General features: G+C 31.2%; 1 protein-coding gene across 2 annotated transcripts; it reads right to left on the bottom strand.

The window, feature by feature from the left end:
* Window positions 1-5,336: 5,336 nt before the first annotated feature.
* Window positions 5,337-11,816, bottom strand: LOC105118899 (GDT1-like protein 4). 2 transcript variants are annotated; one of them, XM_011016959.1, is made up of 10 exons: window positions 11,565-11,816; window positions 11,421-11,486; window positions 11,241-11,345; window positions 10,974-11,072; window positions 10,700-10,772; window positions 8,423-8,508; window positions 7,643-7,726; window positions 7,363-7,422; window positions 5,505-5,754; window positions 5,337-5,444 (listed from the first exon to the last, which is right to left on the bottom strand). In XM_011016959.1, exons 1-9 carry the CDS (start codon window positions 11,652-11,654, stop codon window positions 5,566-5,568), a joined length of 852 nt encoding a protein of 283 aa, XP_011015261.1. In that variant the 5' UTR covers window positions 11,655-11,816; the 3' UTR covers window positions 5,337-5,444; window positions 5,505-5,565. The 2 variants fall into 2 exon arrangements, with proteins under 2 accessions (XP_011015261.1, XP_011015260.1); XM_011016958.1 differs by having other exon boundaries at window positions 5,337-5,449; window positions 5,510-5,754.
* Window positions 11,817-17,156: the final 5,340 nt, after the last annotated feature.

Raw genomic sequence — 17,156 nt, 5'->3', positions numbered from 1 at the left:
GTTTGATCATTCTTAAGACATGCTAGTTTTTATAGAAGATTCATCAAAGATTTTAATGTAATATCGAAGCCTTTGGGTAACCTTCTAACAAAGGATAATATTTTTTTCATAGACTAAACATTATGAAGAAACCTTTATTAAACTTAAAAACTTACTTACTTCTACTCTTGTCATTTAACCTCTTGATTGGTCATTACCTTTTGAAATAATGTGTGATGATAGTGATTATCTCATGGGTGTTGTTTTGGAACAAAGAAAAAATAAGAAACCTTATGTAATTTACTATGCAAGCAAAATTTTAAATAGTGCTCCAATGAATTACACCATCACTAAAAAAGAATTACTTGCAGTAGTATTTACATGTGAAAAATTGAGGTCTTATCTTATTGGCTCACCTGTTGTTTTTAGTGATCATAAGCTTTGAAATATCTTCTTTCTAAGAAAGATTCTAAGGCTAGATTGGTGAAGTGAATTTTATTACTTCAAGAATTTGATATCATGATAAGAACATAAATAAGATAAAAGTTAACTAAGTAAAGGAAAGGAAATGAGAAATATAAACAAGAGATTAATATAAGCAAAACTTAAGCATTACAATAAAGAGAGAGCAAGAACATGATCTTGATTTGAAAACCAAAATGCCTAATTGCATGGAAAATGCCTCTTTATAGAGGCCAAAATTAAAAACTATTGATTTGTTGACTAATTGTTAAATGGATGGCTAACTTTTGACTCGGAGACAATCCTTATCTTCTTGTCTGAATAAAACATCATTGCTAATGTTAGAATTCAAACAAACTTAATCATGAAAGTTCTAGAAAATATTTCAGCTTTCTAGGAAAAAAAATTAAGGCCATTTGAACTACTAGAACTTGAAATATGGGTTGAACATTGAACAGTGTCTGGGATACAGGACAGATTCAGACTTCTTCATTGTTACTACAATTTGGACTTGAAAACGGCCTTTTTAAAACCAAACCTCCACATAAAAGTTATAGGCCTATGTCTTACATTTTCGTTATATAAAGTAGACCTAAATCCAAGATCTACAACTCTAGATATGACCCAATTATAGTGTTCCAGTTTGGACTGCACCAACATGTCTTTTCTAAGTTTGGTCATCTCTTTGTCCTTTCAATTTCAGTACTTAAATTTATAAATCAATCCTTTTATTTATGTATAAGCCAGCATTTAAGATGAACGTTTATCATAAATTAAAAGTATCTTATGGTATCGGACTTGTTATTATAAAATATATTTTAGTTAAGGAGTTATTGATACTTCAAGTGCAAAATGATGATATAAAATTTTAATAAAAATTTACTTTTAAGTACTAATCACTTCATATGACACACATCATACTTGCAAAGTCCCTTACTATCAATTTTCTTCACACTTTTCCATATTAATGAGCTTTCCACTACAATTAATTCATGCATTAAGGTCATATAATACACTAGAATTCTTCTTCACTCCCCTCAATTGACTCTTAGCCGAACTTGGTCTAAGGGAACTAAGGGTTCGATTTTTTTTTACTATTCAATTTTTTCTTGCTTCATTCACTCATTGTTCACATCATATGCAAACTATAAGTGTTCATCAACACAAATTTCAAAATTCCCTTATTTCCCTATTCAATCCTTACATGGTCAACCACTCAGCCTTTGAATTAATGATTTTTCTTTAACTATTTTGTATGTTTTTAATGTTCAAAGCATCTTATGTTAGCTTAATTAACTTCATTCTACTAATTTCAACATTTCCCTTAAATTTTCACTCAAGAACCCTTATTTATAAAATTTAAAATTAGTGCATAATTCTTAATTAATTGTTAAAGTGTTTTTAACCGTTAAGTCTAGTGTCCATACCTTGAGAAATTTTAGATTTTCACTTCCATGTCGTTAAACATTTTGGTTTCTCCTCTTTTGCATGCAGTTGTCCCTCTTCCTTTTTTTTCTCCAATTTCTTCACTCATTTTCCTTGTTAAAGTCCTTGTTAATAGGTGTCATTTCTACTTAAGGGTCTTAGGTTTGCATAGTCTAGGAGATTTGATGTTTTCCCCTCTTTTTTATGAAGAAAAATATGTACTCTCCCTTTTTTTTTTCCTATGGTGTTCAGTTGGCCAAGAAAGAGGAAGAAATGGGGTATTTATAGCCCTATTCATCCTAATTACACATTGACCCTTTTCTTTTCTTTTCTTTTCTTTACAATTGGAGTCACATTCCTTATGTCTTTCATATTTTTCTCATTTGATTACTTAATTATTATATTTATTTATTTTGTATTTCATTTTATCATTCATCATTTTTTTTGTTTTACATATTAATTGTCATCATCAAAAAAAGAAAGATTGTTGACCTTTAGGTCACACATTTATTTATGTTTTTATATATTTTTTATGATAAAAAAATATGAAAATTGGACTAATAATATGCTTGGTTGAAAACAAGTTTTACATAACTTTATACTAACATCATATCAAAAAGAAGTCTAAAGAAGGAAGTTTATTGAAGACTTAGAATTAAGTATTCATTTTAGAGCTTCATGTAAATTTGTATATCTCATCTTGATAGCACAAATTAAAATAAATGCACACACATTCATTATGCATATATTTAAAATGATTGATTAAAAAGTTGATAAATGGTTCTAAAAATTCACCTAAGTCAAAACTGATAAATCTAGAATTCTATTTGAATCGATCAATCATTTGGCTTGACAAAATGAACCAGTCAATGCTTGCTCATCCAAGATGAACACTTAGGAATGTTGAACGAACCATTTAACCGATTGACTTCACCAATTTGAATCGGTCAACCGCTTCAACTATTAATGAGACTATAATGATTATAAATGACTAGTTTTTGTTATATATATAACTTCTCTAATTGTAAAATTATGAAGGGAGTTCAAACTTATATCATATACAAGCTATTTTAAAATCAAAACAACATCTAAATCAGCAATCATTAATTATACTCTAAGTGGTGCTATTAAACATTCATATTCTAACACAAGGGTATTTAATCTCATTTTCACTACACTTAAACACCTTCAAGTTCTTTAAATATTATCTTATGAGATATAGAGATGTTAGAATTTTTAATTGTATTATCCACTTTATTAAGAGAGTTAATTATGATAACAAAATCACTCTTGTAAACCCTTAAAAGTTAGGAAAAAACTCTTGGCATTGATAAGGTATTTTCACCAAAAGAAAACCTTAAAGAGAAAATATCTTCAAGTGAGAAAAAAATCTTGAATAAAGAATATCTTCAAGTAGTGTAAAAATCTTAGTATTGATTCATCAAGTGGATATTGTACTCCATAACTTGGACAAGTAAAAGAATACAATACTCAAGTATGGATTAGTACTTAAGGTGTAGATGTAGGCTTACTAAATGTTAAAAATCAAGTTTGCAAACTCTCTCTCTTATCTATTTATTTTAGGTACTTTAATTATATTTCTTATTATTGTTTTTAGTGTGATTTTTTTAATTAATTTACATTAGTTGTCAGTATTAATGATATACCTAATTCACTCCCCTTCTAAGTGTTACAGTTGACTTAATTTTGAAACAACACATTGGTCATTATGGTTGGTATTGATTGGGGTAGAATTTCCATTTTGCTTAGGTTTCCAAGCATGAAGTTTTCCTTTTAATATGCATTAGTCTCTTCAGTCATATATCAATCAACGATTTCTAAGGTAAATAAACCCTTATAGGTCATTATTCTTAAATGTCAATTAAAGGTAACAAGTTGGTCAACGCATTCCTTTATAAATGTCGTTCTTTCTAATAACAATTAACAACAATGATAAGAATTTTGACCTTGAATGATAGTCTACTAACAATGTCTATGCATAAATGAGTCTTCACGGCCAATATGTATAGAAATTGATTAGGACAACATTATAAGAAAAGTAAACAATAAATAACTAGCATAACAATACATTTCATGATAAATGAGGCATCATTGGTCATTATCTTGAAATTACATAACTTTTAGTCTAATAAAAAAAAACATTTGTTTTTAGATACCTCCAAATAAATAAACTAAAAGTGAGCATAATTTTAATATAAAGAAATAAAAGTACATAAATCATTCAGCAAAATTGCTTGTAATTCTCCAGTAAAATAAATGAATTTGTCACGGGTTGTTATCCTGGAATCTTAGTTAAAATAAATTTTAGAGTCGTTATCCTGGAATCTTAGTTAAAATAAATTTTAGAGTCGGGTCAATATGACCCTATATAGGCCTATCATGTTATTCATTAACAATGTTTGAAACACTTGTACAAGTTATAAGCCTCGATCATGAATAAGATATCCATATGTGATCATTCACTTATTATTCCTTAAATAAATGAGTTGTTACAAGTAATTTGGTAGCAATTACCCTTCCATTTAATTCACTCTTTTAAACCAATCTTCAACAATAGGTATTCATGACCCTTGCATATAAACATCTTAAACACATTATAAATAAAAGACGCATTACAATACATCTTAAACACATTATGAATAAAAAAAACATATTATAATACAACTTACTTTATGTTAGAAGTTCAATGATAATAGTATTTTTTTTCATTTAGCATAACTAGTCTTTTACTAGTAACTGTAAAAAATCAATTAAAATTCTAATAACTATAATACTAGATAATAACTCTATTACAACTTATACCTTATTTTAGATATCTTTTTCCCTCTAAATAAAAAAACTTATAAAAAAGAATAATTATAATAAAAATAAAAAAAACACATAGCAATACAGCTTATTTTATATAAGATATTTTATCATGATAACATCTTCTCTTTAATATAACTAATCTTTTACATTGTACTTTAAAAAATTAGTTAAGATTTTAATAATCATAATACTAGATAGCAATTCTATTCCAACTCATACCTTATTTTAAACCTTTTTTCCCCTCTAAATTTATTTAAAAAAAAAAACACCCTACCAAAGAGAGTGATTGTCATAATATCTAGTGCAATACAAAGGACTGAAAAATAAAAATATAATAAAAATTTTCATTTTAATTTTTTAAACAAAATGAAGTTTTCATAAGCTAAAGAGACTGAAGTAGAAGGAAAGTGAAAATAAAGGGATCAAAATTAACAAACTTTGTAAAAAAAAAAAATCAATTCTTGAAATAATACACTAAGGACACTCGCATGAGTGGATTCTCTACTATAACTCTCCTCTCTTCGACGAGATTCACAAGGGAAAAACACGAGGAAAGATTGAAGGAAATTATAACCAAGTAAAACATAACCTACGTAGGAGATGGACTATTTTGCTTGAACAAGTATCAATGTGTTCACAAGTAAAATTGAAGAAACATTTGACATATATGCTAATTGTGCAAAAGAATAACATCTGTATGGAGTCGACCAGAGTTAGCATAGTGCTTGTTTCGAGAAAAAATAAAAAGAGCGTCAACCCTTCAAAAAAAAAAAAAAAAGCGCGTCCACCTTAAAAAAAAAAAAAAAAGGGCGTCGACACTTCAAAAAAAAAAAAAAAAGAGACGTATATCAGGTTTGCCTACATTATCACTTACAGAGGAGGATAGAAATAAGAAGACAAGGAAAAGCAAAGGAAAAGTAAGCCTCCAATCGTAGCAACTGTCCCTTGTGAGATCTTAGATGCTAGCATGCTTCCACCCACTACAGCCAGGGAAGTGCAGATAGTATGTCCCAAAGTAGCCCCCACAGCTACACCGAGCGCATTTTTGTGTGTTGCCAACTGCAGGACCAGAAATTCTAGTCAAAAATTTACAAGACAGCGACAGAATACCTAGCTTCTACAAAATTGCAATTTGAGACAAAAGTAACATAAAACACGCAGCAACAAGAAGATAAATCATGTTTGATATTCTACCAAAACAATTGCATTCATCTCTGGCTAAGCACAATTGCTTGCTAATCACAGTATCTTCCCCTTCAAATCACTCTGGCTAAGCAAAGCAAATAGCAGACATCATAATTATGGGGAACCATTTTGATCTTTCATGCAACATATTCATAGCTGCTTTTGAGCTTATGAATTCCTGTGTGTTCCAACTTCAAACTCACAAACATATGCAAGAAAAACTGTATAGAGAGAATGCATACAACGAAGTAGGACTCATGAAATCAAGTGGATAGTGGGGTATTCGAATTTGAAGACTACAAGTCCAAAATTTTGTTACAACAAACCAAACCTTGGTTCTGATGCTGCATGTTAGGCAAATTGTAAAAAGCACAGCATTATAAAGAACACAATTTAAGGGGGTTTGACAACCTGCCTACGCAGGACTTTTCTTTTCTTTTTTTCTTTCTTTTTTCTTTTTTGATAATTACACAAGACCGCGCTAATATAAATATTGCACTGTTTAGATGAAACTCTCAAGAACCTAACATGCACAAACACAAAATCCTATTACATCCAACAAAATGACTAAAAAACTCATTACAAGACTTAACAAACACTTTATTGAACTCTCTACAAAACTAGAGAGCAACGGACATGACAGCCTAAAAGGCTAAATTCAGCTGCCTCATTACTGCTCTCTTGTACTGCACATGGATATGGATAGTTAGGTTGGTAGTTAGCAGCTAAGCACACATTTCTAGAAGAAAGTTATTTTATTGCTTTTAAGCCATTTGGCAAAAAACTCAGAAGACAAAGGTATATATCACATGTGAATTTCATTTCAAGTAAGGTGTATCAACATGTGAATTTCATTTGGAGTAAGGTGTACCAAAGCCCATACATGCTACCAGCTAATCAGGACTCACCACCAACAGGTATGATGGTTTGTGATATTTACTTCAATGATATGCTGTAACAGTAACCATACCACGCAAATGAAAGTCTAGGATACAAAACTGGAGAATCCAAAGATTTAAAAAAAAAAAATTGTCCTAAATAGTGCCTTGTCGCAAAATACATTTACCTTTACAGCAGTGCTGGGAAAATGTGGTTTCTTGAATTTTCATTAGGGGCGGGCGCTCTACAATGAGAATCACTAGAGTATCCATATAGCATAGAAAGATTGGAGAGCTTTATATAATGAAGAAATTTTCTTCTTCTTAGCATGGATGTCATAACCTCCATTTTTTTATTAAATTCAATTTTCTTAATGAAATTATTTCTCTCCAATAAGAGAGAAGAAGGGCTCAAAATCCTATGGCAACAATCATTTGAGTAAAATCCTAATTTACAGAATATGAAAGGGAAACCAGGTTAAAATGACCAATCAGCACAAGAAGAAAACAACAAATAAAATGTCACAAGGCAAAAGGAGCAACTATAACTTAGCCATGCCACTATAATTTCTATAAGAACACAAGAATCGGAAAATGAACTTACAGCAATTGTAGCAATCTGGCTACGGTCTCCCCACTCAGCTAGAAAGGTTAAAATAAATGACTGTATAGAGAAACAAAAATGCTTCTGCTGAGATTGTATCAGGAGAATTATAACATAAATACCTAAAACGAACATAATCTTAGGCAGTTCTCATCATACTTAAATACAGAGTGGCAAAAAGACTTGGCATTGCAAAATCCCATTACTATATAACACATTAAAGAATGTGAAATACTTCATGGGATCAGAATGATGAACAAGCATGAGGCATTACACATACCTCCAAAAATATTGGTGTACAAAATCTTGAAAATAAACGACGGAAGGATGTTTTCCCTTGACCAGACTCAAGTTTTTCTTCTACCTGAACACAAAATGCACAGCATCAAGATATAGGTAATAACATCTCAGGAAAGGCCAATGCAGAGAGAAGGGAATCAAATTTTAAGCTTCAAAAAATATCTAAAGAATTTCTTTTGAAAAGAAATCACAATAAAGTGCCACCATGCTAGGAGCCTCAAATAATCAAATTAATAAAACTACATAAATTACACAAACAGATCACTTATTAAGAAAGAATGCAGACAGTTCATGACCCCATGGCATAGAGAACTTTTAGAGAGAAATAAAACGGGGCAAAAACAAGGCAATATTAACTTTTACAAAAAAAAATTAAAACAGGTGAAGAAGAGAAGTGAAAAAAGTTGGATCAGAAGACTGGTTATGATCAGGAATGTAATAGCAACTTGACTAAACCAGCGGATCATAGTGATATTATGATAAAGACACAGTTTACCAATGTGCCCAAAGCCTATCAAAGCATTAAAGGGAGGGGGAGGGGGGAAGGAATATAACCCCACAGATTAAACATGCTAACCATCCTATCATCAATTACTCATCCACAAAGACATCCAAACCAGAAATGAGAGCTACAAGAATCTTAAACTCTCTTTTGTTTGACAGGAGATATTATTTATTTAACAGCAATGAAAGAAAATGCATCTTCAATTTAGACATTTAATAGGAGAAGAAAACAGATTTAAGAAAAGGAAAAACATACCTCCTCCATTTCTTTCTTCTGGGATGATTTTGAATCTGATCTCCAGGCAATGTAAAGCAACCGAAGGCCAAAAAATGCGTACAGAACTGCATATGGAAAGAATAGAATGGTTAGTTTTCATAATGAACCTGATTCTAGCACACAAATAACATTTAGTCACTCCATCAAGAAATGTGTTGTCAATGTACTGTTTCTTTGTTGGTAGTCACTTAAATGGGATCATTTTCTCTGGTCTTGTGATCATGATAAATATAGGAAGAATAGCTTTCATTTTGACCTTATATGGTTGCAAATCTTCTTGTCAGGTTTCACCTATTGGACTCCCATGTACATGTGGAACCAGAGTTGGAAATTTATGGGTTGTGTTTACTTGTGGGAGCTTGTCTAGTTTTCTTTGAAAAATATTTTAGAAAATAGAAAACTATAAAAACACATTTACTAATTTAAAATGAAATATATTTTTTTGAAAGCACTTTTTTTTCTCTATTTGCCCGATTTCTGGAGAAATTGAAAAACACCAAAAAGTTGTTTTTCCAAATTATCCATGTAAAAAACAGTGGCTTTGTTTGGTTCACTAAATTTACATGTCTATTTCTTTTATTATCTAAATGTAAGTCTAACAATACCCTTGTTTTCCATTTTATAAAATTTGTGTGTTCAATAAACATGTTTCCACAATTTTCCATGGAAAAATCATTTTAAAATAAATAAGAAAACTAGAGATGGAAACTACAAAGTTATTTTCTGAAAGTAAACATGATCTTGGTAGTACAAAAATATCACCTCAAAAACAGAATCTTATAAATTATTGGAATAAGGAGTTTTCTGCCGGCCTTGTTATAATCTATATAGGAACTAAAAAACAGGGAAATTTCCACAAGAATAAAAATAAATTAATGTTGACTTGATTAGTCTTCATGCTACAAAGTTTGTACCCGATCATCTTTGTGGTTTAATTCTGTTGTAGACAGTGCTACAAGCAAATTTTAAACTGGTGCCCTTATCAACTACAAGGAAAATTATGTTTGAAATTGCAGCCCTTTGATGATTTCCATATTTTTTTAAAAATATCTAAGAATTCAAAGAGTTTGACTATGATTGAATAAATGTTTTAGGGGGGGGCCTCTGTCAGTTGCATGGTCAGATTCCATGAGTTTGATAGATAATGTACATGGTGGTATTTAGTCCCACAGGTAGAGTAAATCTGAATGTCAATAGCTTTTGGTGCCCTTTTATATAAACTGTACTTGTCATCGTCATTAACAGTGTCAATAAAACATATAAATCTTAGTCTGACTTCTGACTTCATATTTCACTTTCACATCATGCCCCCATCAAGTTCAACAATTGCCTACCAATGATCCTTCCATGCACATATCTATTCATGCTTTCATATGCTAGCATAGTGTTCCAAGTGAATGTATTTAAGAACCAAACAATGCACTGAAATTATTTTAATCCCGTTTTTGTAGAGAAGTATTTAAATCTTCTAATAATGAATGCATAGGATTTAATTTAGTTATGGAAACCACATATTTTCAATGGATGTCTTGCTAAACTAGACGGGGTTTTCTTCAAGGTCAAAATTAACAAGTTTCAAAAGGTGTTTTAACAAGGAATGACAGGCAAAACTTAGTGCTGTTTCTCCTCATTCACAGGCAACATCTGTATCATTCAATGGGACATCCACTCTATCTATCTCTGAATAAATCATCCAGTTTTCAAAATTCTTTCTAAATATGAAGAATTAGAATACGAGCCAGGGCAGTTTTGATATATGGGCAAAGACTAAAACTGAGATTCTGAAAATAAAATGTGGCACATACATCTAGAACTTCAATTTAAGACAGAAACTATACACCAACTACCATCTATTAGCCTTCCTAGGTTTGATAGAATGTTTTGCAATAATCCTATTTGAATCCTGCCTGGAACTTACTGGAACTACAACCAGGTATCTCAATTGACAGTATTCATGAGTATTTCCTCCTAGCATGGACACGTTAGTCATATTTCTGTCTTACACCTTAAACTTAAGATAGGGCAAGAAACGGGAACAGGCTGAACAAGGCAGAAGATCTTTCATGGTACAAAACAGGAAAAAATCAAAAAATGCAGATAATAGAACATATAGATAAAGCTATGGACTAAATAAGCTTAAAACCACAAACAAATTGCAGCATGGAAGGCATTCCTAGGGAAGAAGAATAATAAAAAGAAGATATAGCAACTGGTATCTTAGAAGGAATAAATAAATGTAATTTATATAATACGTACTTGTGGCTGCACTATTTGTATGCTTTCTTGATATCAAATTTGGCACAATCCTACCTAGTCCAGTAGAAAGTACCTAAATGATAGCACAACAGCTTTAATCTTCACAACATTGAGAATAAGAAAAGTGCAGTGTAGTTGCTGGACATTCCATTCACTGCTATCCAATCACTTTGCAATGTCAGGAGAAAGAAAGGGATAAAAAAGATGTGAAACAAAGAAAAGGTAGAATTCTTTGGTTGATGTAGAAACTGAAACAAATAGCCAGATAACTTACTGTCATAACAATCAATGCAGTGAGTGCACCAGACAAAACAGTAGATTTAGGGTGTCGCATAGCCATAAGAGCTGCTATTATAAAAGTCTCATCTCCAATCTAGCAAGCACCATAAAAGTCAAGCAATAGAAACATTTAACAAAATCAATGCCGAGAAAAGTTAAGAAGATACAGCCGAGCACCAATCAGAAAAACATGATAATAACAATTGCTTTTCTTCCCCGGTTAATCTAAAAAATAAGTAAGACAAGAGTAGATAGCACAGACCTCGCTGACCATAATCATTGAGAAGCTAGCAAAGAATGCATCAAAAAGTCCAAGACCAGAGTCCAATTTAAGAACAGATTTGGCATCACCACCACTTGTAACAATCTGCATCCATAAATGAGTGTATGACCAAAAATAGCTTTTCTTAGAAAGAAACAAAATGGTAATAGGAATAAATACCATGCCACGGCGGCCGAGATCTTGAAAGGATCTTGATTCATCTCCCTCATTTTCCACCCCATCTGCCTATAATAAATAATATCACAAGAAAAAAAACATATACGGACAAAAATTATAAAAAAATACGGATCAGAAGTAACAGACCTCAGCAGCGGCGATGTAAGAGAAGGAGAATAGTAGAAGAAAAGCAGCAGCAGCTACAAAGAGAAACCTAGGGTTTGAACGAAACCCCATCAGGGAGCAGGCAATATGGGATTTTGGATCGGAAGGAAATCGAAAAGTTTACAAGTAGCGAGATCTCTACGAGAGAAAGCAGAGACAGACGGGGGAGAGGCAGCAAGAGATCTGGCATGCAGACAAGATCCCTAAGAAGAAAAGAAGACAAATTTTGCAAATAATATTCCGGGCTCCGCGTCGGTTTAAAATTAAAAAAATATATATATTAAACATAAAAAATATAAAAAATATATCAAATATAGTTTTGTATCCTGTAACTAAATCAAACTTAATATTTTTAGAGTAAGTAAAAAAAGTGAAACTCAAGAGTATTAAATTTATTTATCAAATTAGATTATTGAATTTATCAATTAATAAATTTAAAAGGTATTAATTTTAGCTGATGAACCAAACTCATCATTAGTAACTCATCATTAGTAGGTTTTGCTAGGCAACAAAACTCAATATTTTTTTGTCATGCTAAGTAATAACTATTACTAAGAGAAAATAAATTCAACCCAACTCAAGTTTAATTGAAAAAAAATATATTATTACTTAACTTTTGTACAATATAAAAAAATTCATCAATTTATTTTTTTTACTGTATAAAAAAATAAAACAAATAAAAAAAATTTAAAGGGACAAAAAATCAATATATCTGATTGAATAACCTTGGTTCTTGTAGGAAACTAGACCTAATAGTAATGAGTCTAGTTGTCTAGTTAGACCCAACACCAAGTGCTTTGAAAATGATGAGTACTTTCCTTAAGCTTATTGATAAGAGTTCAGGTGTTACAATACCGCATATTTGGCGTTTTATAACACAAATATTCGAGTTAAACCTTAAGTTTATTAATAAGATTTTTGGTGTTGCAACCTAACATAATTGGCATTTTGCAAGTCCAACAACCAAGTTAGACCTAAGATTTGTGAGTCTTGCTGCAAGCCATACTCAATAGCGATGGGTTTGGTTACCAAGCCAAACTCAACACCTTTCGGAAGCGATTTGGGTCTGGTTTCCATGCCAAAGCTAATAGCGGTCAGCTAGACCCAATAGCTGTTAGCTGATTAGTACTTAAAAGTGTATTTTTTATCAAGGTTTTATATCATCATTTTGCACTTTAAGTATCAATAACTCCTTAACTAAAGCATGTTTTATAATAACATATCTAATAATATAAGATACCTTTAATTTGTGGTAAATGTTCATTTTAAATGCAAGCTTATCATATAAATAAAAGAATTGATTGATGAATTTAAGAACTAAAATTGAAAGGACAAAGAAATGACCAAACTTAGAAAAAAGATGTTAGTGCAGTCCAAACCGGAACATTGTTCGGTAATTAGGTCATATCTAGAGATGTAGATCTCGGATTTAGGTCTATATATGGATGGAAAGGTAAGACATATGCCTACAACTTTCATATGGGCTAATAAGACATAGGCCTACAACTTTCTTATGGAGCCCAAGACTTAAAAAAGTCATTTTCAAGTACAAATTGTAGCAACAACAAAAAAGTCTAAATCTGTCCTTTAGCCCGAGCATTGTTCAGTGTTTGACGCATATCTAGAGTTCTAGAAGTTCAAATGACCTCAATTTTTTAACCAAGAAAGCTAAGACAGTTTCCTACAACTTTTATATTTTCAAGTGGTTCCAATTTTGATGTTATTAATGATGTTTTGAGCAGACAAGAGAATACAAGGATTATCACCAAGTCAAGAGTTGATCACCCACTCATCAATTAGTCATCAAATCAATAGTTCCCAATTTTGGCCTATAAAAGGAGGCATTTGCCATGCATTTAGGCATCTTGGTTTCTAGATCAAAATCATGCTCTTGCTTTCTCTCTTTATATTTTTGTAATGCTTAAGTTTTGCTTTTATTAATATCAAGTTTATGCCTTTCAATTCCTTTTCTTTACTTAACTTTTATCTTATTTTTGTTCATATTTTATTTATTTATTTTTCTTTCTTTCATTATTTTAGCTAAGTTTATTATGTCAAAGTGAAAAGGTTACACTAATGGTGTAAGAATAAGTACAGTGTAAACTTCATATGGACTTTAATGTTAGATACTAACATCTTTTGTATTTATTATCTTGTTCACTCTTTAATACTTTGCTTGTTAAATGACTAATTTAGATTTATGTTGTATAACACTTGGCACAACAAATACTTGGCACTCTCATAGCCCATAATGTATGGTATAACAAACACTTGAGCTATAAAAGAAACTTGATTTGTTATTAACATAAGTTATAATCATGAATACCTGACAATATTTACAAGTATTAGTATTAATCGAATAAGATCACTAATGTAATCATGTTAACAATTTATAATCTGATTGGAACCTCCTTTATGTGTAGTTTCTAATTAAATAATAGGAGTTTATAATATACTTGTTAGACTTACCATTAGTGGAACCTCTAACCTTGACATTTGTTATTATCATTGTTTAATCCTTACATTAATATTCCATCTTAAAGTTCTCATCATCGTCATCATCTTCTTCTTCTTCTCCTTTTTTTTCTTTATTATTATTATTATTATTATTATTATTATTATTACTACTACTACTACTAATACTATTATTGTTATTGTTGTTGTTATTGTTGTTCTTGTATTATTGTCATCTATAATTTATACAATTAGCCTTCATGTGATTCGATCCCAGTCTTGCTGGGTTATTTATTATTTCGGCACTCCTACACTTGGGAGAAAACATCAATCTTTTAGTCGTGTCAAGTTTTTGGCGTCGTTGCTAGGGAGGTAAGTTCTTGTATAAATTATAGTATTTATTTTATTTTCTCGTTTTACTTTTCTTGTATATAACTTTGTTTGTTTTCTTTTGTTTCTTCTTCTTTTGTTTTCTTCTTCCTCTTATTCTATTCCTACACGTGCATGAGAGTATGGTCACGTACATTAAGTGGTAGACTTTGTAAGGTATCCTCATCATTTTCAGAAAATATGGTCGAAGAAGATAATCAATCACTTCATAATGAAAATAACCGTATTAGAACACTTAGAAACCACATGAATCCCACATGAACAAGTGCATCATCATGCATAGTTTTTCCTCCTGATGCATCTCATTTTAATTTTAAACTAGGCATTATTCCACTTTTACCTTCCTTTCATGGCTTAGATTTAGAAAATTCATACTTGTATTTAAGGGAATTTGAAGAGGTCTGTGACACCTATAATGACTCAAATTATAGCATGAACACCATCAAATTAAAACTTTTTCTTTTTTATTAAAAGATAAAGCTAAAACATGGCTATAAAATTTGAGACTAGGATCCATTCGTGCTTGGGATGAAATGCAACAACAGTTTTTAAAGGAGTTTTTTCCATCTCATAGAACAAACTCTTTCATCGGGCTGGAAGACAGATTCGGGCTTCTTTGTTGTTGCTACAATTTGGACTTGATAATGGCCTTTTTAGATCTTGGGCTCCATATGAAAGTTGTAGGCCTATGTCTTACCTTTCCATCCATATAAATTGGACCTAAATCTGAGATCTGTAGCTCCAGATATGACCCAATTACCGAACAGTGTTCCGGTTTGGATTGCACCGACATCTCTTTTCTAAGTTTGGCCATCTCTTTATCCTTGCAATTTAAGTTCTTCAAGTCATCAATCAATCCTTTCATTTATGTGATAGGCCTGCATTAAAAATAGACATTTACCATAAATTATAGGTATCTTATATTATTAGATACATTATTATAAAACATATTTTAGTTAAGGAGTTATTGATACTTCAAGTGCAAAATGATGATATAAAACCATGATAAAAATGCACTTTTAAGTACTAATCACACCCCCCAACCAGCTTATTACTAGTCCCTAGTAATCAAAGCGTTAAAATAGAAAACAAATTTGCAAATTTCACAAAGCAAGGTATTCATCATTTAACTTCCATTAGTCTATCCAGATAAACAAACTCTCATTAAATTTATATATCTGCTCAATACCTCTTAACAAGATATTAATAAACCTTTCTTTTGTGCTCAATGTATCAACACATAATTATGGGGCTTTTCTTGGAAGAAAACAAAATTTTTGTTCTAATGTTTAAGGTTAACTTCCTTGGGTTGGGATTACTATTTTTGTCTTTTTTTTTTTTAACTCTATATACATATACTTTAAAAACATCATGCATCTTTAACCCATGTAACGAGCTTTCAGCTAATGACTCCCAGACCAGTTGGTATTAGGGCATTAGGTGTTAAGACACCCCTACGAGCTTAGTAACTCGGGTCGCAGATACTGATATGTAGATAGTGCAATGTTTGATTCCCTTAAGCTTTTCTCCTCAACCCATGTAACAAGCGTTGGGCCAATAGCTCACAAGTCAGTTGACTTTAGGGTATTAGGTGTTAAAACACCCCTTCGGGCTTAATTGCTTAGGTTAGGGAGGCTACGAAATCAAACTTATCTACATTTTTATTATCATCATTTTTTTTTCTTTTTCTTTTTCTTTTTTTTTTTCATGTTTTTTTTTTAATTATATACAATCCCTTTCCCTTAGTTGTTACCTTTAACAAAAGAACATAAATAATGTAATAATCCAATATGCAACCCACAATCATATGTTAAAGTGTGTGTGTGTAAATTAAGGTTTAAGAATACATGTTAAATAAGTATATGAGCAGAATTAAGTGGTAACAATACGAGAGTTTGTAAACCTGAATATTTCAGGAAGTATTATAATAGACCTTGTTAAGAATGGTTACTAAGATGCGTCTCAAGAGTCACTTTAACAAAAGAACTCCTTTACTCTGTCATCCTAGTAACAACAATTATGCACATGCTTTATGAAATGAAAAACAATTTTTTTTTTATCAACTACTACCCTCTCCCCCCAACCAAAATGAGACATTGTCCTCAATGTTCTAAAGTAGAAAGATAGAGTATAGAAGATATCACCTGAAATAACGAACACTGACAAAACCTGAAACACACTAAAACAAAAATAAGAAATAACAAAACACAATAATAAAACCAAAAGACACAAGTTTTTACAAACAAAAAAAAATTCAAATCGCAGTTGTGAATGTGGCTCACATCTTCCCTTGGTTTTACGTCCAAGAACAGCTTAAACGCCCTCAATGGGTCGGGGATAGGCTTCCCATCCAGTTTTCTTAAAAACTAGCAAACAGGGTCTTTTTTAGTTAGATTCCCAAGACTAAGTCAAGTATGTTCTTTATGAAAATGGGTTCATAAGTCATGAATTACACGATGCTTATCTCGACTATGATGAGACTTAAGAGTCACTAGAAGATTATCTAAAGACTCTCTGTGTTTTGAAATAAATCCCACCTTCTGACAATTTTCACAGTTTTTGCGGAATGCATCTGACTCCTTGAATATGATGGGCCAGTAAAATTCACTTTGTAAGATTTCTACAATCCTCTTTTTTGATGAGAAATGATCCCCACATGACTTAGAGTAACAAAATTTAATGAAATTACTTACCTCATTGTCGAGAATGCATTTTTGAAATATTTGATCA

This window comes from Populus euphratica, unplaced genomic scaffold (assembly GCF_000495115.2).
Source record: "Populus euphratica unplaced genomic scaffold, PopEup_1.0 scaffold2319.1, whole genome shotgun sequence".
In the NCBI taxonomy this organism is placed as follows: domain Eukaryota; kingdom Viridiplantae; phylum Streptophyta; class Magnoliopsida; order Malpighiales; family Salicaceae; genus Populus; species Populus euphratica.
The sequence above is the reverse complement of the archived record's forward strand: the minus strand, read 5'-3'. Positions and strand labels throughout refer to the sequence as shown.